Source organism: Dendrobates tinctorius, unplaced genomic scaffold (genome assembly GCF_039654945.1).
Source record: "Dendrobates tinctorius isolate UK_male_01 unplaced genomic scaffold, ASM3965494v1 ptg000144l, whole genome shotgun sequence".
Classification (NCBI taxonomy): domain Eukaryota; kingdom Metazoa; phylum Chordata; class Amphibia; order Anura; family Dendrobatidae; genus Dendrobates; species Dendrobates tinctorius.
This window is the reverse complement of record NW_027361811.1, coordinates 11,407,929-11,435,290: the sequence shown is the minus strand read 5'-3', so window position 1 is coordinate 11,435,290 and position 27,362 is coordinate 11,407,929. Positions and strand designations below refer to the sequence as shown.

The 27,362-nt window shown below is 42.6% G+C and overlaps 1 protein-coding gene across 1 annotated transcript in view; it reads right to left on the bottom strand.

Annotated features, from left to right (window-relative positions):
- Positions 1–1,057: 1,057 nt before the first annotated feature.
- Positions 1,058–27,362, bottom strand: part of UBQLN1 (ubiquilin 1) — a 56,867-nt gene continuing 30,562 nt past the window's right edge. The window contains exons 5-11 of the mRNA XM_073546027.1: positions 25,772–25,930; positions 17,285–17,519; positions 15,164–15,306; positions 11,342–11,425; positions 10,170–10,285; positions 9,269–9,434; positions 1,058–2,230 (exon numbers count right to left, since the gene is read on the bottom strand). Coding sequence (XP_073402128.1) covers positions 2,084–2,230; positions 9,269–9,434; positions 10,170–10,285; positions 11,342–11,425; positions 15,164–15,306; positions 17,285–17,519; positions 25,772–25,930 — 1,050 coding nt within the window. The 3' untranslated portion in view covers positions 1,058–2,083. The remainder of the gene's footprint in view (positions 2,231–9,268; positions 9,435–10,169; positions 10,286–11,341; positions 11,426–15,163; positions 15,307–17,284; positions 17,520–25,771; positions 25,931–27,362) is intronic.

Genomic DNA, 27,362 nt, shown 5'->3' with positions numbered 1-27,362 from the left:
ATTACAGCGATACAATTATAATTTTTCTTTTAATGTTTTGGCGCTTTTACACAAACAATTTTATAGAATTATTTTTTTTTGCATCGCTTTATTCTTAGAGCTATAACATTTATTTTTCTGCTGATCGAGCGGATGGCTTGGTTTTTACTGGAAAAGATGACATTTTCAGAAATATCATTTTTATTTACATTTGTCTTTATGGATCGCATTTTATTCCACTCTTTGTTCAGCGGTATGATGATAAAGCATAGTTTTTCATTTTATTTTTTTTTACGGTGTTCACATTCTGCACTCAGCGATAGCACACATGTACTTTTTTTCATAAAAATATTTATGGGTACAGTATATTTTTATTATTTTGGGATTTATTTTTTAAATATTGTTGCAACTTTTTTTTTTTTACACCTAGTCCCACTATGGGACTTTGACTTTCAGAAACTCTGATCACAACTGTAACTGCACTGACAAGTTAATTAAATCATGCACAGCGCATCATCTAACCAACTTGCTAGTCTGCTGACCCGGATGTTGTCATGACGACATCGGGTCATCATGGCAACAATCGGCCCCTGCGATAGCGTCGCAGGGGCGCCGTTCGGAGGAAAGAGGGGGGCCCCCCTCGCTGCCTGCCTTCTAAATGCTGCAATCGATATTGATTGCTGGATTTAGGGGGTTAATCTGCCAGAAGCTTTGGATGTGTGAGCACTGCTCCTGGCAGTGAGTGACAGGTGTGAGCTCTGATATCAGCTGATCACCAGGCGGTGATCGTACGTGCACAGCTACTGTGCATATCCATACGTCCAAGCCTGGACGTATGGATAAGTCCTAGGTCGTGAAGGGGCTAGTTGTCATTTTGGGATTGACAGACTCCCTTTAAGATAACAGTCTGTGTGAAGGAACCAACAGGGTATTTAGTACTGACTAAATGAAGCTCCTTCAGTTTCTGTAGAACAAACTTCTCTATCTAAAATTGTGAAGCTGCAAAAAAAAAAAAATAAATAAAAACCTGAAAAGATATAGAGTGAGGCAGGAAAGAAAAGAAAACAAGGAAACAGACTTGTTGGCATTTATTTATTACCTGTGCACAGGAGAGAGAACTACTAATAAAAACGCAGGATAATCAGTTTGTACAATGTGGTTAAAAATTAGAGCACATGACACTTTCTCGCATCCTGAAATCAAGTCACATGAAACAGAAGAAGTGGACTGTGGTGCTACCTGCTTGTGTCAATACAAACTTGGCAAGATTGCGGGTCAAGTTTTGACTTTACTTAATGTTTAAAAAGGAAGAAAAAAAAAAAAAAAAAAAGAGGCCACCACAAAAGGCCTTGCTGCCGTAGACATATGTGTTCTCTTCTACAATGCTTCTGCTAAAATCTACACTGTCCATAGGAATATCGCTGCTACGGTCACTTTCACCTTGACAGTGCTTTCTGAAAGGCTTGCTAACTTCACAATTTCCTAAACATAATGGATTACCTTATCCGGTGTGTGGATGCGCAGTTATGACTACCTTAGACGTACTGCTGAAAAATGCAAATGTTTATGGTAAAGAAGGCAGAGAAAAGTAGAACGCTAAATGAAAACCAAGCAGTGTGAATCGGACAGCGTTATGCTATCAAAAATACATGCTGTAGTCACAAAAAGCGATTCTGGATCACTAATTAGAACCTTATTCATTTCGGTATAGTTATTGTATTCTATATAAATTACTACCAAAGGCTAGGAATTTAAAGCGAATGACTCGACTTAAACGGTTAGTTGAAACCTGTTTACCCAATTGCATTGAAAAAAAAAAAAAAAAAAATAAAAGGAAAAAAATGTAGAAAGAAAGAAAAGAAAAATCACAAGCAATAAAGCATAGGGAAGAGATGGCCTGTGATGCATGCAATATGCTCAAATGAAAAAGCTTGGATTCCCACAGTTCAGATAACTACTGCACTTCATCCAAACGTACATTACTCATTAGTTTGTAAGGACAATGAATTCCAGGAGTCAAACTGAAATAAAGCAGGTGGTTTATCGGGACTTAAAAGCCATTATCAAAAATAAATTACACTTTCTTCTGTGTTGAGAAGGGTCGCTATGACGGTTGGGATCCCAGTAGTCGTTCAATAGCTGCATTGATGTCTCCTCCAGTTGCTATTAAAGCCTGTAAATTTGCTTCTCTGTTTAGGAATCCCATGGCACTGAGCTGGTCCAGCTGCTGCTGGAATCGCACTTCTGGATTCTAAAGACATGAGCGAGAAAAGAAGAAATAAGCGATTACAGCCACCGCTAGTTCACCAGAATTACCTTTAGACTTACTCAGATAATGTAACTGGGAGAGAATACAGCAGCAGCAAACATCCACCACTTTACACATCAAGAAAGGACTAGCAATAAAAGAATGAAAACCTACAGTGGCTTCTCTATAGCACTGCTCAGGCTCCTCAGCAATGTGGTTTTCACCCCTGTGACCAGTGATTGGCTGCAGTGGGCAAAAACCATCCCACCAGTACAAGGTGGCCAAGAGACCTATGGAGGCCCTGAGCAGTGCTATAAGGAAAAGGCTGTAAACCATGTGGTTTTTTTTTAAATATATATATATATATATATATATATATATATATATATATATATATATATATATATATATATATATATATATATATAAAAGTATTTATATATATATATATAAATAAGTAGTGGGAAACCCCTTTAATAAGCCAGAACATGCCTACTGGTCTTTGATAATAAAGCAGATCATATAATGAAGTCCCTGAAGGATATACACAAATGCACAGTAGAATCCAACCTATCCCCTGGCATTGTAGCAGCACGGAGACCCCGGGCATGTCACCATCCGACTGGGCCTCGGTTACAAGGTATGACCCAAACAATTTTAATTTGTCAATTGGCAAATTGTTAATATTAAACTTTGGCGGACTTATTTACGATTAGAAACTTCCTTTTGTATGGGTTATGCCAAGAAAACATTCATTTATCACTCACTTCATTCGAGGACACAGGAACCATGGGTTATGTGCTGCCACCTGGAGGCTGATACTAAGAATACATATTAGAAATAAAACGGACTCCTCCCCAAAAGGCTGTGCCTGGGCTGCCAATACCCAACTGCTCAGTGTAGCTTAGTGTCATTCAGAAGCAGACATAGGTCTGAACAGCAAACCTATCTTAGCCATGGTTAGTAATTTTTTCCCTTTGTTTTCAGGAGCCCAAATATTCGTTATTATGGGTAACAATAGAACGATGCCACTTTTTCACCCCAGAGTGACGGAAAGCACAGCCTGAAACAAGGTGTATCCCATGCACCACTCCGTGTCCTGTGCATACTTGGTACAGCCCCTCCACTAGGTTGTAAACATTGCACGTGCTCCAAAACCTTAAGGCATCGGGTATCTTCCTTCCACAAAAATTATTTTTATTGACAGCAATGTACACAGAGGAAAATTAGCAAAGGTTTAACCCTGCAGGTCCTTTGTCAAGCCAAAAAAAAAAGTGCACACTTTTTTTTTTTCTTGGCTTGACAAAAGCCCTGCATGGCCGAAAATTTTTATGGCAGGAAGTTACTCGGTGTCTTGAAATTTTGGCGAGTACAGCCTATACTTGTCAGCTTGTATCTTCTGTCGTCAGAATGGCAGGACCATATACCTTGACTCAGTCAACAATCAGGTACCTGGGACGATTGGTCCCTTTGCTTTTGACTCCTACCCACCGGGCCCTCCCCCCATAGTAGCATGGTGCAATTGTATGGAGTGAAAGATGGAAGTCAGACTTCCCAAAGCCCAGTGAGGTTCCGATGGGGGCTCCCACTTGTCTCTTTTTCTCCGGGACAGAGTGGTGTCGTTCAGCTCCCTCATCTCTCCTTAGGCCCTGTTCACATGTTCAGTATTTTACCTCAGTATTTATAAGACAGAACCAGGAGTGGGTGAAAAATGTAAAAGTGGTGATGAATTTATTACACTTTTCCTCTGATTGTTCTACTCCTGGTTTTGGCTTACAAATACTGATGTAAAATACTGACCCAATACTGAATGTGTGAACATGGATTTAGTGTGTTCTTTGCCTTTCTTTAACCCCTTTCCTACATTGGACGTAATATCCCGTCCATGTGACCTGGGCCCTAAGTCCCATGGACGGAATATTACGTCTAATGCGATCAGCGGCGCCCACGTGGTGAGCGCCGATGATCGCGGCCGGGTGTCAGCTTATTATCACAGCTGACACCCGGCACAATGTGTCAGGGGCTCACGGACCGCCCCCGACACGTTAACTCCTTGCACACCGCGATCAAACACGATTGCGGTGTACCAGGGGTTAAAGGGAAGCATCGGCAGGGAGGGGGCTCCCTCCGTGCTTCCCTGAGCCCCCCACAGCAGCGCAATGTGCAGCGCTGCTGCGGGGGTCTCTTTACCTACAGGTCCCCGGATCCAAGATGGCGACGGGGACCTTCGGGGGCCTGCAGGGAGCCGGCTTCCTCAGTGCCTGCAAAGCGCAGGCACGAGGAAGCCTGCTGCACTGCCTGTGACAGATCGCTGATCTGTCACAGTGATCTGTGATGTGACAGATCAGCGATCTGTCACAGGACAGTGATATCCCCCCTGGGACAACCTAATAAAATTAAAAAAATGTAAAAAAAAAAAAGTGTAAAAATAATTTAAAAAAAAAAAAAAAAAAAAAAAAAAAAATCGCTACATAAATTAGAAAAAAAAAAAAAAATATTCCCAAATAAATTCATTTTTTGGAAATAAAAAAAAAAAACAATAAAAGTACACATTTGGTATCGCCACGTCCGTAACGACCTGCCCTATAAAACTGTCCCATTAGTTAACCCCTTTAGCGAACCCCTTAAAAATTAAAAATAAAAAACGAAGCAATACATAATGATTTATTATCATACCGCCGAACAAAAAGTGCAATAACGCGTGATCAAAAAGAAGCATATAAATATCCATGGCACCGCTGAAAACGTCATCTTGTCCTGCAAAAAACGAGCCGCCACACAGCATCATCAGCGAAAAAATAAAAAAAAGTTATAGCTCGCAGAATACAGCGATGCAAAAATAATTATTTTTTATATAAAATAGTTTTCATTGCATAAAACCGACAAAACATAAAAAAACGACATAAATGAGGTATCGCTGTAACTGTACCGACCCAAAGAATAAAACCGCTTTATCAATTTTACCGCACGCCGAACGGTGTAAACGCCCCCCCCAAAAGAAATTCATGAAACGCTGGTTTTTGTTCATTCTGCGTCCCAAAAATCGGAATAAAAAGCGATCAAAAAAGGTCACGTGCCCGAAAATGATACCAATAAAAACGTCAACTCGTCCCACAAAAAATAAGACCTCACATGACTCAGTGGGTCAAAATACGGTAAAATTATAGCTCTCAATATGTGGTGATGCAAAAACTATTTTTACAATAAAAAGCGTCTTTTAGCATGTTACAGCTGCCAAACATAAAAAGCCGCAATAAATAGTAAATCAAACCCCCCGTTATCACTCCCTTAGTTAGGGAAAAAATAATAAAATTAAAAGAAAATGTATTTATTTCCATTTTCCCATTAGGGTTAGGGCTAGGGCTGAGATTAGGGTTAGGGGTGTTTTGGGGTTAGGGTTGGAGTTAGAATTGGGGGTTTCCACTGTTTGGGCACATCAGGTGCTCTCCAAATGCAACATGGTGTCTGATCTCAATTCCAGCCAATTCTGCGTTGAAAAAGTCAAATGGTGCTCCTTCCCTTCCAAGCTCTGCCATGCGCCCAAACAGTGTTTTACCCCCACATATAGGGTATCAGCCTACTCAGGACAAATTGCAAAACAACTTTTGGGGTCCAATTTCTCCTGTTGCCCTTAGGAAAATAAAAAATTGGGGGCAAAAATATCATTTTTGTGGAAAAAAAATCATTTTTTTATTTTCACGCCCGGGCATTATAAACTTCTGTGAATCACTTGGGGGTTCAAAGTGCTCACCACACATCTAGATAAGTTCCTTGGGGGGTCTAGTTTCCAAAATGGGGTCACTTGTGGGGAGTTTCAATAGTTTAGGTACATCAGGGGCTCTCCAAACGCACATGACACCCGCAGACCATTCCATCAAAGTCTGCATTCCAAAACGTCACTACTTCCCTTCCGAGACCCGACGTGTGCCCATACAGTAGTTTTCTCCCATATATGAGGTATCAGCGTACTCAAGGACAAATTGGACAACAACTTTTGGGGTCCAATTTCTCCTGGTACCATTGGGAAAATAAAAAAAATTGGTGACTAAAAGATCATGTTTGTGGAAAAAATACAATTTTTTTTATTTTCACGCCCAGGCATTATAAACTTCTGTGAAGCACTGGGGGGTTCAAAGTTCTCACCACACATCTAGATAAGTTCCTTGGGGGGGGTCTAGTTTCCAAAATGGTGTCATTTGTGGGGGGTTTCCACTGTTTTGGTACATCAGGGGTTTTCCAATCGCGACATGGTGTCCGATCTCAATTCCAGCCAAAAACGTCAAATGGCGCTGCTTCCCTTCAGAGCTCTGCCATGCGCCAAATAGTAGTTTACCCCCACATGTGGGGTATCAGCGTACTCAGGACAAATTGCACAATAACTTTTAGGGTCCTGTTACCCTTGGAAAAATAAGAATTGGGGGTGAATGAAAACATCATTTTTGTGGAAAAAATATGATTTTTTAATTGTACCGCTGTACGTTATAAAATTCTGTGAAGCCCTTGTGGGTTCAACGTTCTCACCGCATATCTAGATAAGTTCCTTGGGGGGTCTAGTTTCCAAAATGGGGTCACTTGTGGGTGGTTTCCACTGTTTAGGTACATCAGGGGCTCTCCAAACGCGACATGGCGTCCGATCTGAACTCCAGCCAACTTTGCATTGAAAAAGTCAAACGGCACTCCTGCCCTTCTGAGCTCTGCCATGCGCCGAAACAGTGGTTCCCCCCCCACATATCAGGTATCAGCGTACTCAGGACAAATTGCACAATAACTTTTGCAGTCCAATTTCTCCTGTTACCCTTGGTAAAATAAAAAAAATTGAACCTGAAGTATTTTTTTTGTGAAAAAAAGTTAAATGTTCATTTTTTTTAAATATTCAAAAAATTCCTGTGACGCACCTAAAGGGTTAATAAACTTCTTGAATGTGGTTTTGAGCACCTCAAGAGGTGCAGTTTTTAGAATGGTGTCACTTTTGGGTATTTTCTATCATATAGACCCCGCAAAGTGGCTTCAAGTGTGATGTGGTCCGTAAAAATAAAATAGTGTTGCAAAAATGAGAAATCGCTGGTCAATTTTTAACCCTTATAACTTCCTAACAAAAAAAAAATTTTGGTTCCAAAATTGTGCTGATGTAAAGTAAACATGTGGGAAATGTTACTTATCAAGTTTTTTGTGTGCTGTATCTCTGTGATTTAAGGCCATAAAAATTCAAAGTTGGAAAATTGCGAAATTTTAAAAATTTTCGCCAAATTTCCATTTTTTTCACAAATAAACGCAAGTTATTTGAATGAAATTTTACCACTAACATGAAGTACAATATGTCATGAGAAAACAATGTCAGAATCACCGGGATCCATGGAAGCGTTTCAGAGTTATTACCTCATAAAGGGACAGTGATCAGAATTGTAAAAATTGGCTCGGGAGTTAACGTGCAAACCACCCTTGGTAGTGAAGGGGTTAATTAGAGACTGCTGTCCTGGCCGCTCCCAGAAAGGTTCCTACACAATCTGATGTAGTAAAAGCTGTGCAGCAATCCGTCTCTCACAGCTCTATTCGGATGTTTGATTACCTCGTGGGGCATACTGGTATGCTCTGGCAGAACTCAGATTGCCTCTAGGGCTGTCATTGTTCTCCGATTTCAATCTGCTAACCCAGAAGACTGGTCTAAGGGTAACGTTACACTAAGCGACGCACCAGCGATCCCGACAACGATATGACCTGGTCGCTAGCTAAGCTGTCAAACAGTCAAATTGACCCAACGACGCAGCAACGATCTCGGCGGGATCGCTGGTGCGTCGCTTAGTGTCACACAGCAGCGATTCTGACGACTCCTGCCTGCGTCCATGATTTCTGAGTCGCTAACGAGATCGTTCGTCAGTGTCAAACACAGCAATGCATGCTGGCTAGTGGGACACCAGCAATCAAAAAATGGCCCAGGACATTCCAGCACGATCAGCAACATCGCAGCAGGGGACCGGTCGCTGCCAAGTGTCACACGTAACGAGATCGCTGGCGAGGTCGCTGTTGCGTCACAAAATTGGTGACGCATCAGCGATCTCGCTTAGTATGAAGTACCCTTTAGTTAGGGCGTCCCTGCCTGGGCATGGCTCTCTTCCCTGGTGGGGTTGAAGCCGTCTGGGTCTGAATCCTGCAGGTGTCTATTCTTTTATTCCATAGGGCTGCTACAGAGTCTTCTGCCCACAACTTTGTGGAGCTCTTACATTTGCATTCAGAGATGCATGTCTTAGCAAAAGGGTACTACAAGTGGCAATTGCTAAGGTGGTAATCTGAGGGATTTCTAGTCTTCCTTCTGCAGTACTGGTATTAGCTTTATCACCCCAGGGACAGCTTTAGGATGTTCCATTATGCCTGTGTCACCCAATGATGAGAGAGAAAAATAAACAGTACTCATTGTAAAATCTTTCTTGTATCCTTTAGAGAGGAACACGGATCTTGGCTTTTGTTCCTCCCACTGCTTTTGCACTAACTGAATAGATGGGTGTCTGCTGTCTAGATGTAGCCAGTTGGGGAGGAATCAGCTTTTTTTTTTTTTTTGTAAGATTTATTCTTTATCATCAGACTCCAGGTAGCAGCATACAACCCATGGTTCATTTGTCCTCCACCTCCCCTTCACCCATGAAGGCTACAAAAAAAGATTCTACAGTGAGTATAATAAAACTGTATATTTTATCCACAGAATAGACAAAAGGAAAATAAATTAATCGATGAAAAGTAATTTCTTTAGAACAAGAAGCCTCCTCCCCTTTGAGACTATGTTGAGAAAAATGAAGAGGAAACTGAAAGATTTCAATTTTTTTAAATAATTATATAGACATTGATAGAAAATTAACAAAAAGGCAAACAGATGTTAAAAACAAGTCATCCACTATCCTTGATTTTATCATCAACTAATGACATTATTTCTGTAGATGTGAAGTGGCCCAAAACTCATGAGCTAGATTGGCACATTTTGTGTCCACAGACATCTATCCTTTTCTAGACACCAAAGAAACTAACATTTGTAAAGTATGTCGGACTACTTGCCTGCGTATTAGCACCAGAAAGGGCCTGAAGCATATGCTGTACAAACTGCTGGTGACCAGGTTCAGATATTCCAGACAATGGACTTGCGCTCTCAGTTGACCCTGAAGTGGTCACAGGTGCAGGATTTGGGCTGGCAGTGCCTCCAATGCCACCCAAACCGGTAGTCCTAGATGTAACAGGAAAAAAAAAACAAAAAACTTAAGACTTTGATTTCTATCAACAAAATCAAACTTAAAAAGAGTTGTCCACTACTAGGACAACCCATTCTCATCCTCCATGTTTGGCCCTGATTATATAAAAACACTTATACTCACCTCCCGTGCTGACGCCGTTCAAATGTCAGAACTCACTTTCCCAGGTCTTTCATGAGGTTAGGACACGTGAGCCAAGTGCCCAATCAGAGCTGGCGTCCTTTTCTCCTTAAATATGAAGTGAGAGCTGTGGCTGCTCTCTGACCTCCCCTTGATTATGTATATGTCCGAAGGAAAAGACAGTGACGCCAGCACTGATTAGGCACTAGGCTCATGTGCCTTAACCTCATGAGAGTCCCAGGGAATGAGTACCGACAGCTCTAGAACGGTGCCGGCACTGGAGGGGAGTATTTTATTTTATCGAGGTCAAAAATGGGGAATGAAAAGCGGTTGTCCTAGTAGCAGACAACTTCTTTAAGGGTCATTTTACATGACGGAATGTGTAACAAGCTATTATCTAGTCTGAGTCTCACTCACTACAACCACATATATTTATACTCAAGTTTGCCATCATATATTCAGGGAATTTAATTTATTCCTGAAAAAGTAAACTATATTCAGATCATTTGGATAAAAAAAAAATGTATAACTTTGTTGAGTAGCCATTTATTATAAACCTGTATTTTTTATATAATTTAGTGTCAGCTTACCCTGGAACAAGTGAAGGAGCTTCTCTGGCCAAAGTCTGCAAACCCTGCTGGATCTGCAATAAAGCCTGCATTGCTCTGGGGTTTGACATGGCAGATAATGTGTCAGGATTTTGCATCTAGAAGGCAAAGAGAAGTAATAATCAATGAGCAATGCCTATTCAATTTAAATGATTGCAGCAACAAACAAATCTATTAATGCTTTCACATACCTAGTGAAAAAAAGAAACTACTTTGCAGATAGTATTTAAGAAGAGTACTGGCCTTTCTAAAGCAGACCTATGTGTCTCCATGGCAACAGACTACAAACAAACCCTTTGTAGTCTGATGTTGCTGTCAATACTCTCTTCCAACTGTTCCCTAACATATCTTGCAGGATATCTAAAAGTAAGGTCAAATTAAAAAGTGTCTGAGATTCAGATCAAATTATACATGTGCACAGTAGCTGTGGAAAGAGAAATAAAGGACATTTTTTATTATTATTGCCAAAAATTTATTTTTTTACAGCTTTTATTAGGGAAAATGAAAATTTTTTGCAAACGTTGAGAAAGCTTAAAGGAGTATCCAAGACTTTTGTACTTTTTCTTACGGGGGTGGTTGCTGTTCTGCTGCACCAGTCTTCTGGCTCAGAGCGGTTACGTACAGCTCATGCTGCTTCATTTAACATAACAACAGAGCAGCTCTTCCTCCACCGGTCTGCACAATTGAAAGGGTGTCACTGCCGACGTCTTGCCGATTGGCAGCTAGCTCCCCGCAGTTATAGTTATGCAGCGGAGAGAGCCAGCTGTCAATCAGCAGAGTGACCCAGTCAACAAAGCAAAGTGGGGAAAAAACTGCTCTGTCATGATAGCACAAAATCGCCAACAGGAGCTGTCTCTGTGACCGCTCTGAGCCAGTGGAGATCAATGCCGGACAGATCAGGCAGGTACTTAGCTACTACCTAAGCTCTTAGCCCCATCAAAAAAAAATTAAATTAAAATACAGAAGTCCCAGATAACCCTTCTAAGTGAATACACACATTGCTATACACTTTGAACCCCAGGTGGCACTACACAATGTAAGAAAATCTCATCACTCTTCAATTTTTTTTGCAGCATGTAAACTACAGAAATTGTTCATTGTTATAATCTATATCACGAATATATTTAATGGCGGGACAACCACTTTAAACATACTTGCTGTAGGAAAATAGGCATCTGCTGTCGCATTTGATCTTGAAGCTGAGGATTTCCAGCAAAGAGTGGATTATTCTGCATCATCTAAAAAGCAAAGCAGTTATGCATCATGTAATATACATAGGGGAACAACACAAGCAAAAGCGCCTGGTAATAACTGCACGCAATGAGCGAGTTGAGTAGTAACATGTAGTCAGTTACGACAGATGCCAGTTATCATGCTGCTAAAACGAAAAAAAACAGAATTCCTTTGGCTCCTTATGATTGTTAGTAAAAAAACAGGACCCCAATTCTTCAAGACCAGCTTTTTTTCCTCACCTGTTTTGATAAGAGGGCACTGTGGAGAAAGAAACCTCTAGCACTTTAATGAATCTAGTGAGGTGAGGTTGGGCGCACCATGCCACAATCTCACTCCAGGCAAGGACTGGAGTAAGGCTTGTAGCGCAGTGAATGCTGCCACTTGTCATGAATTTACCAAGCCCTGCCCATTTTGACAGAGCTGGACAAAACTTGTATGAAAATGTCAAAAGTGGCAACATTTGGGCGCAACTCCAAGTTGTGGAGAAATTTTGGCGACGTTTCAAATCTTTCTACGCTAGAAATCTGGTGGGGAAAGTAATGGCCAATTAGCTCACAGCTCTCATTTATCCATTCATAAACTGTCCTCAATGGATCATAATCAGACATGCCAGCTTTGTAGTGGATTTTCATTGTCGCCAACTGACACCTTGAAATGTTTCTGCTGCGAATTTTCAAGTCTACAGTATGTTGCAGATTTGGATTTATACTTTCAAAGAAAAGCAAAAGCATAAAAATCTGCAATGTCTCAACCCACTAGATTTTTCCTGGGACTTTGCTTTTAATGGAATATTATTAGGATTCGCAATCGTATCAGTTTGGATGCTGGATACAGGATCCACAATAATCAGCAGACTGAAGGAGCTTTGGAAAATTCATTGTCCCATTCACACTGAACTGCAATAACAGGCACAGCTGCTAACAAAAATACAGCGTTGTGCCTGAAAAGCAAAGATAGTGACACTGAATGGCCTACGTGAGCACAATCATCTCATCATCGATCACAGTAGGAAAATCCATTTAAGCTATGAGGTTTTATATTGTACTGCAAAATCTGTTGTGGGTTTTTATTATAGCACCCACACATGTTGTACACCCACAAAAAAAAAAAAAAAACACTCGATTTGAATTTAATTACTTTGACCCATAACTTTTCTCCATCCATCTCCATAAGATTGTTTGCATTCAATAAAAATCTCCAGCACTCGTACTATAAAAATCTTCCAAATCTATTAGGGTATGTTCCCACAGTCAGTAAATGCTGCGGGTTGGACGTGCCGTACCTCCGCAGCGTCAAACCCGCAACGACAAGATGTTACAGCATAGTGGATGGGATTTCATGAAATCCCATCTCCACTATGTGTCCTGAGATACCTCCGGCTTCCCTGTGTAACCGGATATGCGTCGTGTCTATCCAGACCGCAACAAGTCGATTTATGTAGCAGAGACGCTACGTCTCTGCTGCGTAAATTACCCACTCACTATCATTAGATGTGGTAAAACCACATTATCTTTCTAGTCACATATGTATTAAGTGCGGGAACGCAGCTTATAATGCATGTGTACTAATTTAAATAATGTTGCACCTTGTTTCAGCTGGAAGTTTGCGTACAGTGCAGTTCTCGCGATGAGCTGAGCTGATCACGAGAACTGCCATGCAAGTGACCGCTGGGGACGGGGTTATCTCCGGTCACTAGGCAAGTTCTCACGGTCAGCTGACCGTGAGAACTGCAGTGCACGTGACTGCCCGTGACCGAGCTATCTCTGGTGATCAGCTGCAAGCTCTGCTGTGTCTGGATGTCAGGCTGAGTGGTGGCATAATGCTACCTTTCAGCCAAAGGTATCCAGATAAAGCAGAGCTGGACTCGTCGTGGGACAGTATTGTATATCTTCTCGGCGGATAGGTATGGTATACTGTTGCTTTTTTATTTTATTTTTCCTTCAGGAGAACGAGGGCGTCGGTGGAATAGGAGATGCAGTAAGTATGGTTTAATTAAGATCTATTAAAGGAGTCTGTGTTATTATTTCAATTAAAATACTTTATTCTGGCTATGTGTTTTTTTTACCATGTAAAACTATAGGATTAGTAATGGATAGGTGTCTTATTGACACCTTTCCATTACTAAGCCGTGGGCTTGATGTCACCTGACAATACAAAGGTGACATCAACCCAACAAATATGAACCCCACTTGCCACCGCTACGTGGCAAGTGAGAAGAGCCAGGTAAAGTGCCACAATTGGCGCATATTTGGATGCGCCATTTGTGGAGTGGCTGCGGGCTGCAATTTTTAGGCTAGTAAGGGCCAAAATCCATGGTCCTCGCCAGCATGAGAATACCAGGACCGCAGCTGTCAGCTTTTTTCCTTGGCTGGTTAACAAAAATAGGGGGACCACCCCACACTTTTTTTGAGGGGGTCCCACCATTTTTGCTAACCATCCAAGGTAAGCAGACTGCTGCGGCCTGGTATTTTCAGGCTAGTAAAGTTCATGGATATTGTATCCTTACCAGCCTAAAATACCAGTCCCAGTAGTCTGCTTTACTCTGGCTGGTTAACAAATACAGGGGGACCCCACGCTTTTTTTTTAAAATTATTTATTAAAAAAGGAGGGGACCTGTCTCTTGTGCTTTCCTCCACTTCCTGAGTCGTGTACATCCGGCTGTGCCACAAGATTTACCATTATTTAAATTAGTACACGAGTACTAAGCTGCGTTCCCGCACTTACAATACCATACAATCAGGGCAACTGTTACCACCCACCTTTCGTGTCTCCCCTTTTTTTCCTCATAGATTGTAAGCTTGCGAGCAGGGCCCTCATTCCTCTTGGTATCTGTTATGATCTATGTGTTTATTGTTATGCTGTAATGTATATTGTCTGTACAAGTCACCTCTGAAATGTAAAGTGCTGCGGAATATGTCAGCGCTATAGAAATAAAATTTATTATTATTATCATCACTTAATACACATGTGACTAGAAAGATAATGCGGTTTTACCACATCTAATGATAGTAAATGGGTAACTTACGCAGCTACATAAATTGACATGCTGTGGTCTGGAAAGACGCACCACATGTCCATCTATGCGAGTGAGCCACCAGCATCGGTGCATGCATAGTGGGCAAGGGATTTCTTGAAATCCCATCCACTTTTCTGTAACAGCTGGACGCTGCGGATGTATATAGCGTCCAACCCGCAGCGTTTACTGACTGTGGGAACATACCCAAATATATCTGCAAACAAGAAAACACTTTTTTCCTTCCCAGAAGCCAACTTTCAATTAGCTTTATTTCAAGTGACAAAAAAAAAAAAAAAATCGAAAACGCAGGTGATCTGCCAGTGACCTCAGATGCAGATTTGGAGCAGATTTCACCTGCGTCAAATCATGAGCCATTCCCATTCTCTAGGCTGTAAGTTCTGGATAAGACAGGAGAAGCTCACCAATGCTACAAGCTCTGGATAAAACAAGAGATGCTCACACCAAGGTTGCAAGCTCTGGATAAAACCGGAGAAGCTCACGAAGGCTGCAAGCTCAGATTAAAACAGGGGGTAGTTCTTTAGGTTGCAAGTTCTAAATGAAACAGGAGATACTCACCTGGGATGTAAGCTCTGGATAAAACAGGGAAAGCTCACCAAAGTTACAAGATACAGATAAAATGGGGAAGCTCATCAAAGCCTCAAACTATTGATAAACTGGGGAAAGCTCACCAAGGCTGCGCGTTTTGGATAAAACAAGAGAAGCTTACCTGGGCTGCAAGTTCTGGATTCTGACTAAGTGACTGCATCATGTTTCTCATGTAAGGAGCGGACAACATGTTCTGCATTAGTTGAGGATTTTCAGATATCTGCTGCATCAGGCTCTGCATTCCTGGCGTATTAAACATTCCAGCTTCAAGACAAAATATAACATTTTATCAATGTATATCTGTCCGATTTTAAATTCTGCAATCACATTAGATAATTGTCTTTTAGCGGCACTCTCTCTAAGAAAATGAACCCATGTTGTATATGATGGTATTCATTACAAACCAGTAAAGTTATTTCCTTCCTTACTGGACACTGCAAGATAATTCTGAGGAGTGCTCATGTTATTTCCCCTCTGATCACCTTCACATACACATTGAGGTGCAGTATTGCTGCTTATTGGTAAAAAAAAAAAAAAAAAGTAATGTCATATTCCATCACTAAAAAAAACAACAGTCTACTACAATACCCGGCCTAGTCCCATTCTGCTCAATAACATTTATGAAGTTTTACCTTGGATAGCCAATGTTTTACAGAAATTCATTTAACACATACCAATATTCAAAAAGGGGTGTAAAAGGGAACCTGGAAACTATAGGCCGGTAAGCTTAACGTCTGTTGTGGGTAAAATTTTTGAAGGGTTTCTAAGGGATACCATAATGGAATATCTCAATGTTAATAAATGTTTAACTCCATATCAACATGGATTTATGAAGGATCGCTCTTGTCAAACTAACCTGATCAGCTTCTATGAGGATGTAAGCTCTCAAATGGACCAAGGAGAATCATTGGATGTCATTTATCTCGACTTCTCTAAAGCATTTGACACTGTCCCACATAAATGATTGGTAAGTAAGATGAGAAAGCTTGGGCTAGGGGAAAATGTGTGTAGATGGGTAGGTAGCTGGCTTAGTGATAGAAAACAAAGAGTGGTTATTAATGGTGCATACTCAGATTGGGCCTGGGTTACTAGTGGGGTACCACAGGGTTCTGTATTGGGCACCCTACTATTTAATATATTTATTAATGATCTAGTGGATGGCTTACACAGTAAAATATCAGTATTTGCAGATGATACAAAACTATGTAAGGTAGTTAACACAAAGGAGGACAGTTTGCAACTGCAGACAGATTTGAGTAATTTGGAGAATTGGGCTGAAAAATGGCAAATGAGGTTTAACACAGATAAGTGTAAGGTTATGCACATGGGAAGGAGAAACAGATGCTACAATTACTTACTAAATGGGAAACTGCTGGGGAAATCAGACATGGAAAAAGACTTAGGCATCTTAGTCCATAAGAAGCTAAATTGGAGTGCCCAAAGTCAGGCAGCTGCCACCAAAGCAAATGGGGTCATGGGATGCATTAGAAGAGGTCTGGGGACACGAGATGAAAACATAATTCTCCCTCTGTACAAATCACTCGTCAGACCACACTTGGAGTATTGTGTGCAATTTTGGATGCCGGTGCTCAAGAAAGACATTACTGAATTTGAAAGGGTTCAAAGGCGGGCTACTAAAATGATAAATGGAGTTGGTTCACTACAATACCCAGAAAGGTTATCAAAATTAGGTCTATTTACTCTAGAAAAGAGAAGACTTAGGGGAGACCTAATATATATGTACAAGTATATCAGAGGGCAATACAGAGATCTCTCCAATGAACTGTTTGTACCAAGGACTGTGACAAGAACAAGGGGACATTCTCTTCGGTTGGAGGAAAGACAATTTCTGCACCAGCATAGAAGAGGGTTCTTCACGGTAAGAGCAGTGAGGCTCTGGAATTCTCTTCCTGAGGAAGTGGTGATGGCCAACTCACTGAATGAATTTAAGAAAGGAATGGATGCTTTTCTTGTGAGTAACAGTATAGAAGGTTACGAATAACAGAATATTATATGTAGATGGCTGACCCAGCTTAGGGTAAGGAATTTTTTTCCCTATGGAGAAAATTGGCTTCTACTCTGTGGGTTTTTTGCCTTCCCCAGGATCAACAATGCAGAACAGCTGCACTAAAAATAGGCTGAACTAGATGGACATAAGGTCTTCCTTCAGCCGTCAAAACTATGTTGTTACATATAGAAAGACCCTTTCACCAATATGAAGGGTAGACAGGTTATACAGTACCTCCTAGTCCAGATGACAGGTTTGGCAAGTTTGCGCTTGTTGTTGAAGTTGTGCTGTTCCCTGTGCCGTTACCAGTCGAAGCACCTCCATTTCCGCCTGCTGATGGTGATCCCGTAGAGCCAGACTGCGGAGCCCAAGGATTAGGTAAAGGATCTCTGTTTTCTGTTCTTGATGGCTGATTTCCTGCATTTTGCGATGCATTGCTCATTAAAGATGCAAATGGATTCCCACCAAACTGAAACAAAAGGAAACAAAAAACTTATATGGAGTAAAACGTCAGCTACCACAGAAGGATCCAACTGTGGACATACAGGGATATAGATAGCTCTGAAAAATAACAGGCCTTCAGAAAAGAACTTCTCATTTACCAAAAACTTGAAACTTTTTAAAATATTTTACAACAGAGTTCTGAAGTAATGAAGCTTTAATGAATTGGGCTTCGAGTGTCTGAGCATCCACATGGCAGATGGGGTTCAATGTGGAGAAATATAAAGCTATGCACCTGTGCACTAATAATATATGGGCACCATATGTGCTACGTGAAGTACAGTGGGCAAAAAAAAGTATTTAGTCAGCCACCAATTGTGAAAGTTCTCCTGCTTAAAGGGAAGGTGCCAGCAAAAAAAAAAATTTTTTCAGCAATTGAAAAAATGTAAATAATTAATGTTTAAATATTCTTTAAAAATATTATAATTTGTTTATAATTTAGTAAAATAACAAAAAATAATTTTAAAAGATTTGGTATTTCCACTTTTAAACACTAGGGGGAGCAGCTACTAAAATTTGACAAAAACCTAGTGTACAACTAGCTCACATTACGACTGCAGTAAATGTGGGCTGAGTCTGCTGACATGGGTGTGATGTCACTCCACTCCTCCCCTCCTGGGTGTTTGCTAAGGGATAAGAGAGGATGAGATTTAGAAACACAGTGAGCAGCCATTTTGTTGGTGACTGGAAAGTTACTGAAAAGTAGACAGTCACCGAGGATGGCAGGCAGCAAGGATTCTGTTAGTTGGTGCTGCTCGCTGTATCACACAGACATGCAGGGGAAGGAGGAGTGCATAGGAGCGAGAGCGACCCATGGGGAGAGAGACACACAGGGGGGAGATGAGTGCATAGGAGGTAGAGAGACCAGGCACAGGGGGATGGGGAGCACACATGGGGAGAAAGACCAGGCACAGAGGGGATAAGAAAGCACACATGGGAAGAGACCAGGCACAGGGGGATAGAGAGCACACATGGGAAGAGAGACCAGGTACAGGGGGATTGAGAGCACACATGGGGAGAGAAACCAGGCACAGGGGGATGGAGAGCACACATGGGGAGAGAAACCAGGCACAGGGGGATGGAGAGCACACATGGGGAGAGACACCATGCACAGGGGGATGGAGAGCACACATGGGGAGAGACCAGGCACAGGGGGATGGAGAGCACACATGGGGAGAGACCAGGCACAGGGGGATGGAGAGCACACATGGGGAGATAGACCAGGCACGGGGGATAGAGACCAGGCACAGGGGGATGGAGAGCACACATGGGGAGAGACACCATGCACAGGGGGATGGAGAGCACACATGGGGAGAGACCAGGCACAGGGGGATGGAGAGCACACATGGGGAGAGACCAGGCACAGGGGGATGGAGAGCACACATGGGGAGATAGACCAGGCACGGGGGATAGAGACCAGGCACAGGGGGATGAGCACACGGGGGATAGAGACCTGGCACAGGGGGATAGTGAGCACACATGGAGAGACCAGGCACAGGGGGTGGAGAACATACATGGGGAGAGAGACCAGGCACAGGGGGGTGGAGAACACACATGGGGAGAGAGACCAGGCATAGAGGGATGGCAGTGACATTACTACTTGTGGAGTAGATATTATGTTATTACACTCTGCTATTCACCCCTTTCCTCGCCGGGTTCTCGGCAATCAGCACCATTAGGGTATGTGCAAATGGCGCAGTCAGCATCACACAGTGGAGGATTAGATACACGACTCAGCAGTCAGTAGCACACAGGATAGGGTTAGATACAGGGTTTAGCAGACAATTTCACAGGATAGGTTTAGATACACAGGTCAGCAGTCAGTATCACACAGGAGAGGATTAGATACACAGCTCTGCATACAGTACCACACAGGATATGATTAGATACACAGCTCAGGAGACAGTATCCCACAGGATAGGGTTAGATACAAAGCTCAGCAAACAGTATCACACAGGATAGGATTAGATACACGGTTCAGCAGACAGTATCACACAGGATAGGATTAGATACACAGCTCAGCAAACAATATCACAGAGGAGAGGATTAGATACACAGCTCAGCAGACAGTATCCCACAGTATAGGGTTAGATACACAGCTCAGCAGACAGTATCCCACAGGATAGGGTTAGATACACAGCTCAGCAGACAATACTCAGGAGGTGTTCCAGCAACTTCGACCAAAGGATGGTCAAAATCAAAAAACTTTATTCCCAAAAAAATGATTAAAAACAGAATAGAAGCATAAAAAACATATGGTTCACCATTGTGACAGACGCTTACGAGTTTCGGACTGGAGGGTCCTTACTCATAGATACATAGCTCAGCAGACAGTATCCCACAGGATAGGGTTAGATACAAAGCTCAGGAGACAGTATCCCACAGGATAGGCTTAAATACACAGCTCAGGACACAGTATCCCACAGGATAGGGTTAGATACATAGCTCAGTAGTATCAGACAGGAGAGGCTTAGATACAGAGCTCAGCAGACAGTATCACACAGGAGAGGCTTAGATACAGAGCTCAGCAGAAAGTATCACACAGGAGAGGATTAGATACACAGCTCATCAGTCAATATCAAATAGCATAAAATTAGATACACGGCTCAGCAGACAGTCTGTGCAGCTCTCAGAGCAGAGGATCTCACCACCTGTAATGTGAGACCCCAGCTGTGCTGCTGATACATTGCAACACAACGGTCAGCAGCTGATCTCTCCCCCCCCCCCCTCTATCTCGCCTCCAGTCCGGGTCTCTCCAGTCTCCTATAACAGCATGGCTCACATTGAGTCCAGAAGTTATAAGGGGAAAGTGGGTTCACAGATGCACTATGGGCTCCAGCAAGATGGTGCCGATCTCCTCCTCCTGCTGTGATGTGGACAGCCCAGGGGGCGTGCGCAGATCACAGCAAGGAGCTGCTCAATGCAAGTTATAGAGTCAGCAGCCAACTGCTGTCTCCTATGCCCAGGGCAGCCATATTTGCAGAGTGAAAGTGTCACTTACACTCCTGCAAAGCAAAATGGCAGCGCCCAGTGGCTGCAAAAATAATCAATAAAAAACATTTAAGTTAAATATTTTGTATTAAAAATAATTATTTATATAAACAATCATTTTTAATACAAGAGACAAATTGCGGCACCTTCCCTTTAAAAAGGATGAGAGAGGTCTGTAAATGACATCATAGGTAGACCACAACTATGAGAGTCAAAATGAGAAAACAAATCCACAAAATCTAGTATAGACTGTAGGTGGCGCTAGTAACTGTAGAAAAGAGAAAGGAACACTTGCTGCAAATTAGGAACACACACCACCAATGTGATCAATAAAATATAAATAAATAATTAAAATTTGCTCTTAATAATGAACCCCTTTAGCTTGTAGTGACCTAAAAAATACACACAAATGAATTGGATTGCTCCAAATTAGGTACCGTATATACTCGAGTATAAGTCGATCCGAGTATAAGTCGACCCCCCCTAATTTTGCCACAAAAAACTGGGAGAACTTATTGACTCGAGTATAAGTCTAGGGTGGGAAATGCTCCATAGATTATTCCCCCATATGGTGTCCCCAGAAGAAGCTCCATAGATTATTCCCCCATATGCTGCCCCCATAAGAAGCTCCTTAGATTATGCCCCCCATATGCTGCCCCCATAAGAAGCTCCTTAGATTATGCCCCCCATATGCTGCCCCCATAAGAAGCTCCATAGATGATTCCCCCATGTGCTGCCGCTGCTGCATGTAAAAATAAAAAAATGACACACTCACCTCTCCGTCGCTGGGTGTCAGAATTCTCACCTGTCCTGTGTCCATGGCTGCTCCCCGCTATCTGCCACGTCATCAGTCAGTGACGTTCAGACTGCAGGGGGCGCGGCGCGCTCTAACCACGTCACCGCGCCCTCTGCTGTCTGAAGTCACTGACCGATGACAGACACACAGACAGCAGCAAGCAGCCATGGACGCAGGACAGGTGAGTATCGCTATACTTACCCGTCCTGACGCTGTGTCTTGAGCCCCCAGCTTCTCCGCGCTCTCTCTTCCTGCCTTCAGCGGTCATGTGGTACCGCTGATTAAAACTCATGAATATGCGCATATTCATGAGTTTTAATGAGCGGCACCACGTGACCACTGAAGGCAGGAAGAGAGAGCAAGGGGAGAAGCTGGGGGCTCAAGACACAGCGTCAGGACGGGTAAGTATGACCTGACACCCCCGCTCCCCCTCCCCCTCCGACCCCCCGGTGTATATGACTCGAATATAAGACGAGAGGGGGACTTTCAGCCCAATTTTTTGGGCTGAAAATCTCGACTTATATTCGAGTATATACGGTAGTTATTACCTTAAGGTGTAATCTGAGCGAATGTCTGGACTCCAGGGGACCAGTAAAGAGCGCTGTGTGTCATGATGTGAATTCAGATTGAATGATGTTTGCCAGATAAACGTGGGTTAATACAACGGCTCTTCAGGAGTGCTGTCCCGGCCGGTGACAGACACTCCACGCGCTCCTCTTCCAGTGGCGCGCCGGCGTGCAGTGTGCACGATGTGAAGCTGTGGCACTGACGTGGGCTGATGAAGGAAACTGTGTTTTTTCCGAAACTAGTCGGAGAGGAATTGGTCCACTGTGCTCCCTGTAATCTATCACGTGACCGGTGACATCACAAAGGTCCTGTTGACTCATCTCACGCCACAGCTTCACATCGTGCACACTGCACGCCAGCGCGCCGCTGGAAGAGGGGAGCGTGGAGTGTGTCACCGGCCGGGACAGCACTCCTGAAGAGCCGATGTATTAACCCACGTTTATCTGGCAAACATCATTCAATCTGACTTCACATCAAGACACACAGCGCTCTTTACTGGTCCTCTGGAGTCCAGACATTCGCTCAGATTACACCTTAAGGTAATAAATCCAGAAAATCAACTTGTCTGATTTGGCAAGATTTATTTTGCAAATTATGGTGGAAAATAAGTATTTGGTCATTAACAAAAGTTAATCTCAATATTTTGTTATATATACTTTGTTGGCAATGACAGGTCAAACGTTTTCTGTAAGTCTTCACAAGGTTGGCACACAATGTTGGTGGAATGTTGGCCCATTCCTCCTTGCAGATCTCCTCTAGAGCAGTGATGGTTTGGGTCTGTCGCTGGGCAACACAGACTTTCAAATCCCTCCAAAAATTTTCTATGGGGTTGAGATCTGGAGACTGGCTAGGACACTCCAAGACCCTTCATATGCTTCTTACAAAGCCACTCCTTCGTTGCCCTGGCAGTGTGCTTGGGATCATTATCATGCTGAAAGACCCATCCACGTTTCATCTTCAATGCCATTGCTGATGGAAGGAGGCCCCATTCAATCTTTCATGTACACGGATCTGGTCCCTCTGCAGAGAAACAGCCCCAAAGCATGATGTTTCCACCCCCATGCTTCACAGTAGGTATGGTGTTCTTTGGATGCCACTCAGCATTCTGTCTCCTCCAAACACAACAAGTTATGTTTCTACCAGTTCTACTTAGGTTTCATCAGACCATATGACATTCTACCTATACTCTTCTGGATAATCCAAATGCTCTGTAGCAAACTTCAGACGAGCCCAGACATGTACTGGCTCAAGCAGGGGGACACGTCTGGCACTGTAGGATCTGAGTCCCAGGTGGAGTAGTGTGTTACTGATGGTAGCCTTTGTTACGGTGGTCCCAGCTCTATACAGGTCATCTAGCTTCCCCAGTGTGGTTCTGGGATTTTTGCTCACCGTGCTTGTGATTATTTTGACCCCACAGGGTGAGATCTTGCGTGGAGCCCCAGATCGAGGGATATTATCAGTGGTCTTGTATGTCTTCCATTTTCTTATTATTGCTCCCACTGTTGATTTCTTCACACCAAGCTGCTTGCCTATTGCAGATTCAGTCCTCCCAGTCTGGTGCAGGGCTACAATTTTATTCCTGATGTCCTTCGACAGCTCTTTGGTCTTCACCATAATGGAGTTTGGAGTGTGACTGTTTGAGGTTGTGCACAGGTGTCTTTAATACTGATAAGTTCAAACAGGTGCCATTACTACAGGTAATGAGTGGAGGACAGAGGAGCCTCTTAAAGAAGAAGTTACAGGTCTGCGAGAGCCAGAAATCTTGCATGTTTTTAGGTGACCAAATACCGTATATACTTGCGTATAAGCCGAGATTTTCAGCCCAGGGGGTCGGCGGGGGAGCGCGGTGTCAGATCATACTTACCCCCGGGCGCATCTCTGCAGCCCCCCCGCTTCTCCCACGGTCTCAGGCTCCTTTTTTCAGAGGTCACGTGGTACCGCTCATTAAAGTCATGAATATGCGCATATTCATGACTTTAATGAGCGGTACCACATGACCGCTGAAGGAAGGAGCCTGAGACCGTGGAAGAAGCGGGGCTGCAGAGACAGCGCCAGGAGGGGGTAAGAATATGCAATATTCACCTGTCCCCGGTCCACCGCTGAGCGCCGCTCTGTCCTCCGCGTCCTCTGGCTGTGATGTTCATGTCAGAGGGCAAGGTGACCTAGTTAGTGCGCGCCACGCTCTCTGCTGCCTGAACGTCACTGACACGAGGGCCCGGAAGACAGAGCGGCAGCAGTGGAACGGGGACAAGTGAATATTTGAGGTGCCGGGGCCCTGAGCCAGCGGTGACACCGGCACCTGTCCCCCATAGCGCGCCAGTGTCCCCGCCTGCTCAGGACACCAGCACCTGGCCCCCAGCAGCAAGGGGTGAGTATGTCATTTTTTTTTTTTTTTTTTTTATTTGCAGCAGCGGCAATATATGGGGCATAATCTATGGAGCATTTTATAGGGCAGCATATGGGGGCATAATCTATAGAGCATCTTATGGGGCAGCATATGGGGGCATAATCTATAGAGCATCTTATGGGGCAGCATATGGGAGCATAGTCTATGGAGCATCTTATGGGGGCATAATCTATGGAACATCTTATGGGGCAATAACCTTTATGGAGCAGCATATGGGGTATATTCTATGGAGCATCTTATGGAGCCATTATTAACCTTTGTGCAGCATTATATGGGGTGTATTTTGTATGGAGCATCTTATGAGCCCATCATGAACTGTATGAAGAATTATATGGGGCTTCTGATTCAATATGGATATTCAGAAACATTTAACCTACTAATGCCTCAATTTTACTTTTATTGGTATCTTTTTATTTTTGAAATTAACCAGTAGCTGCTGCATTTTCCACCCTAGGCTTATACGAGAGTCAATAAGTTTTCCCAGTATTTTGTGGCAAGGGGGGAGGGGGGGGGTCGGCTTATACACGAGTATATACGGTACTTATTTTCCACCATAATTTTCAAAGAAAAAATCTTGCCAAATCAGACAAGGTGATTTTCTTGGATTTGTTTTCTCATTTTGACTCTCATAGTTGTGAACTACCTATGATGTCAATTGCAGGCCTCTCTGATCTTTTTAAGTGGGAGAACTTGCACAAATGGTGGCGGACTAAATTCTTTTTTCCCCCACTGTACATCTAGACGAGGCACTTGTAGAGAAGGGTCTGGGTGTGCTTGTGAATCTTGGTTATGAGGAAAGAGTAAAAGTATTTTTATCTTTTTAGTTCTGAGAGGGGACAAGATTACGTGACATGATTACCTTGTGCAAGTAAATGAATGGCTGAAACAATAAGTATGGTTCATGTAACACCCCCTAAAAAAAAATATAGGAGGGCACTCCATGTACCAGAAGAAAAATTCAATCTCCAGAGGAGATAAGGCGTCTTTCCCATAGAAACTATTAATGTGTGGAGTACTCTACTTTAACAGGTCACAGCGAGAGGCATTTTCAGGGCATACTATAGTTAGATACATTCTTCTTCCCCTTATCTCTCCTATCCCTCAGTTGAACATGACGGACATGTCCTTTTTTCAACTGTATGAACTATGCACTTTTCTTAGAAAACAGCAAATATTCACTTTTGTAAAAACGACATTCCTAACTGTGCCTCACTGACATTTCATGATTATCCTTATGGATTCTTAACTGGTAAAGGCAAGAAGAAATCCATAGTAGATAGCTAGGTATCCGATAACATTTCCACTATAAATCATTGTAAATACTCTCCAGTGTCCCATATACAAAAATCACACACTTGCTCTGCGTTATCGTCAGCCCTGAAGATAAAGCACCTCATAGCCCAAAGTTTGCACCTTTATGTGGCTCAACTGACACGTAATAAGGATGCTTCTAAAATACCTGTTCTTGAGCAGCATTAAGCATTGGTTCTTGGATGTCTGTGTACATTCTGCGCAAGGCATTGTAACCTCCAGGAATGCTTTCAAGATTGCTCAGGGCCCTATCTTGGTTCCTCATCATTTCCTGCATCATTGCCGGATTTCTGGCCAATTCTAGTGTCTGGAAATTAAAAAAAAGTGATAAGGTTGATACGGTTTATTGATGACAACAAAAAGCACTTGAAAAGGTTGTCAGGCCTTAGACTACAAGTCTGCAGCACTGCATGCTGTGAGGATTCTCCAATGCTGGAACAAGGCGGTTATGTGACCACAAGTTAGCGATTTGCGTACTTCTGGCCACATTCCGACTAGACCTTGCTCAATACACTTGCATTGAGCAAGGCCATGCATGTCTAGTCAGCTTGTGACCACATATATGCAAATCACATACATGATGAGGGAATATCCAATGCCAGACATTGTCCTTCATAACGCAGGAATGGGCAACATACCTGATCTTTTCCTTATTTTACACATTATAGATGTCATACCGATCCCACTGATGCAAATCTAAAAAGTATTGCAAGCTTGTGGTTTGACAAACAAGACTTTAAATACACTTATGAAGTCTCATAGATTACTTCGGGAAAAAAAATGCAAATACAGGAGGTTTAGCCTTGTAGCAAGATTTTTCCCATTTGTAAATTATGTCTTCCTTTTTGCAACTATACTGAAACGCGTATTCAACTAAGCTTTTCAGTACAAATGGATCCTGCTAAAATTAAAAAAAAAAAAAAAAATACACAGAGCTCTTTTAAAATACCATGGGAAATAATTTGTGAATGCGGGCAATATGGCAGAAAAAATATTGTGGAGTTCTCCAAGTCTCATTGGGAATGTAGCAAACTTCAACTCCACAATTTATGAGACCCTTTAGCCTCTTTAAAAGAAAAGTAGGACAACAAAATACTGCTTTCCCATAGAGAAATCGCAATTTCAATTTTGGAATGCATGTGCATCGGGGGTGACGATACACTTACAGCTTCTCAGCCTCGTGCTGTATTCTTGACCTCCCCAGGCAGATTGACAGGTTAGTATCCTTGCACCAGAGCAAACAACCTGTCAATCATCCAAGGACGGGTACTGCTACGTAGGGAATACAGCATACGGTGGAGAAGCTAGAAGTGCATCGACATGACCAGTGCACTTCCAGATACAAATTTAAAAAAAACAAACACTGGAGCAGTGCTTTGGAGTCACGCAGGGATTGAGTAGCTTATCTTTTAAAGGGCTACACAAACGGTTAACGGTTTTGAGGAAGTTTCTGATAGGCTCCCTTTAAGTAAAATTTAGGCAGGATAATATAAAATTGCTTATCAATGGAATATCTACTGCAAAAAAAATAACAATAATAATAATAATAAAAAAAAAAAAAAAAAAACAGGAAAAACAAAACAATTACTAGTAAGTAAAGTTACAATCTAGTTCTGGGTGATAGCCACCTTCCCCTTCCAGGAAACCGAAAGTGCACCTTCATCTCTTTGGATACAACAAATGGATTGACAAAAGAGTTTGAAGATTTAGTTATCTAGCAGCCAAACGACATAAAAACA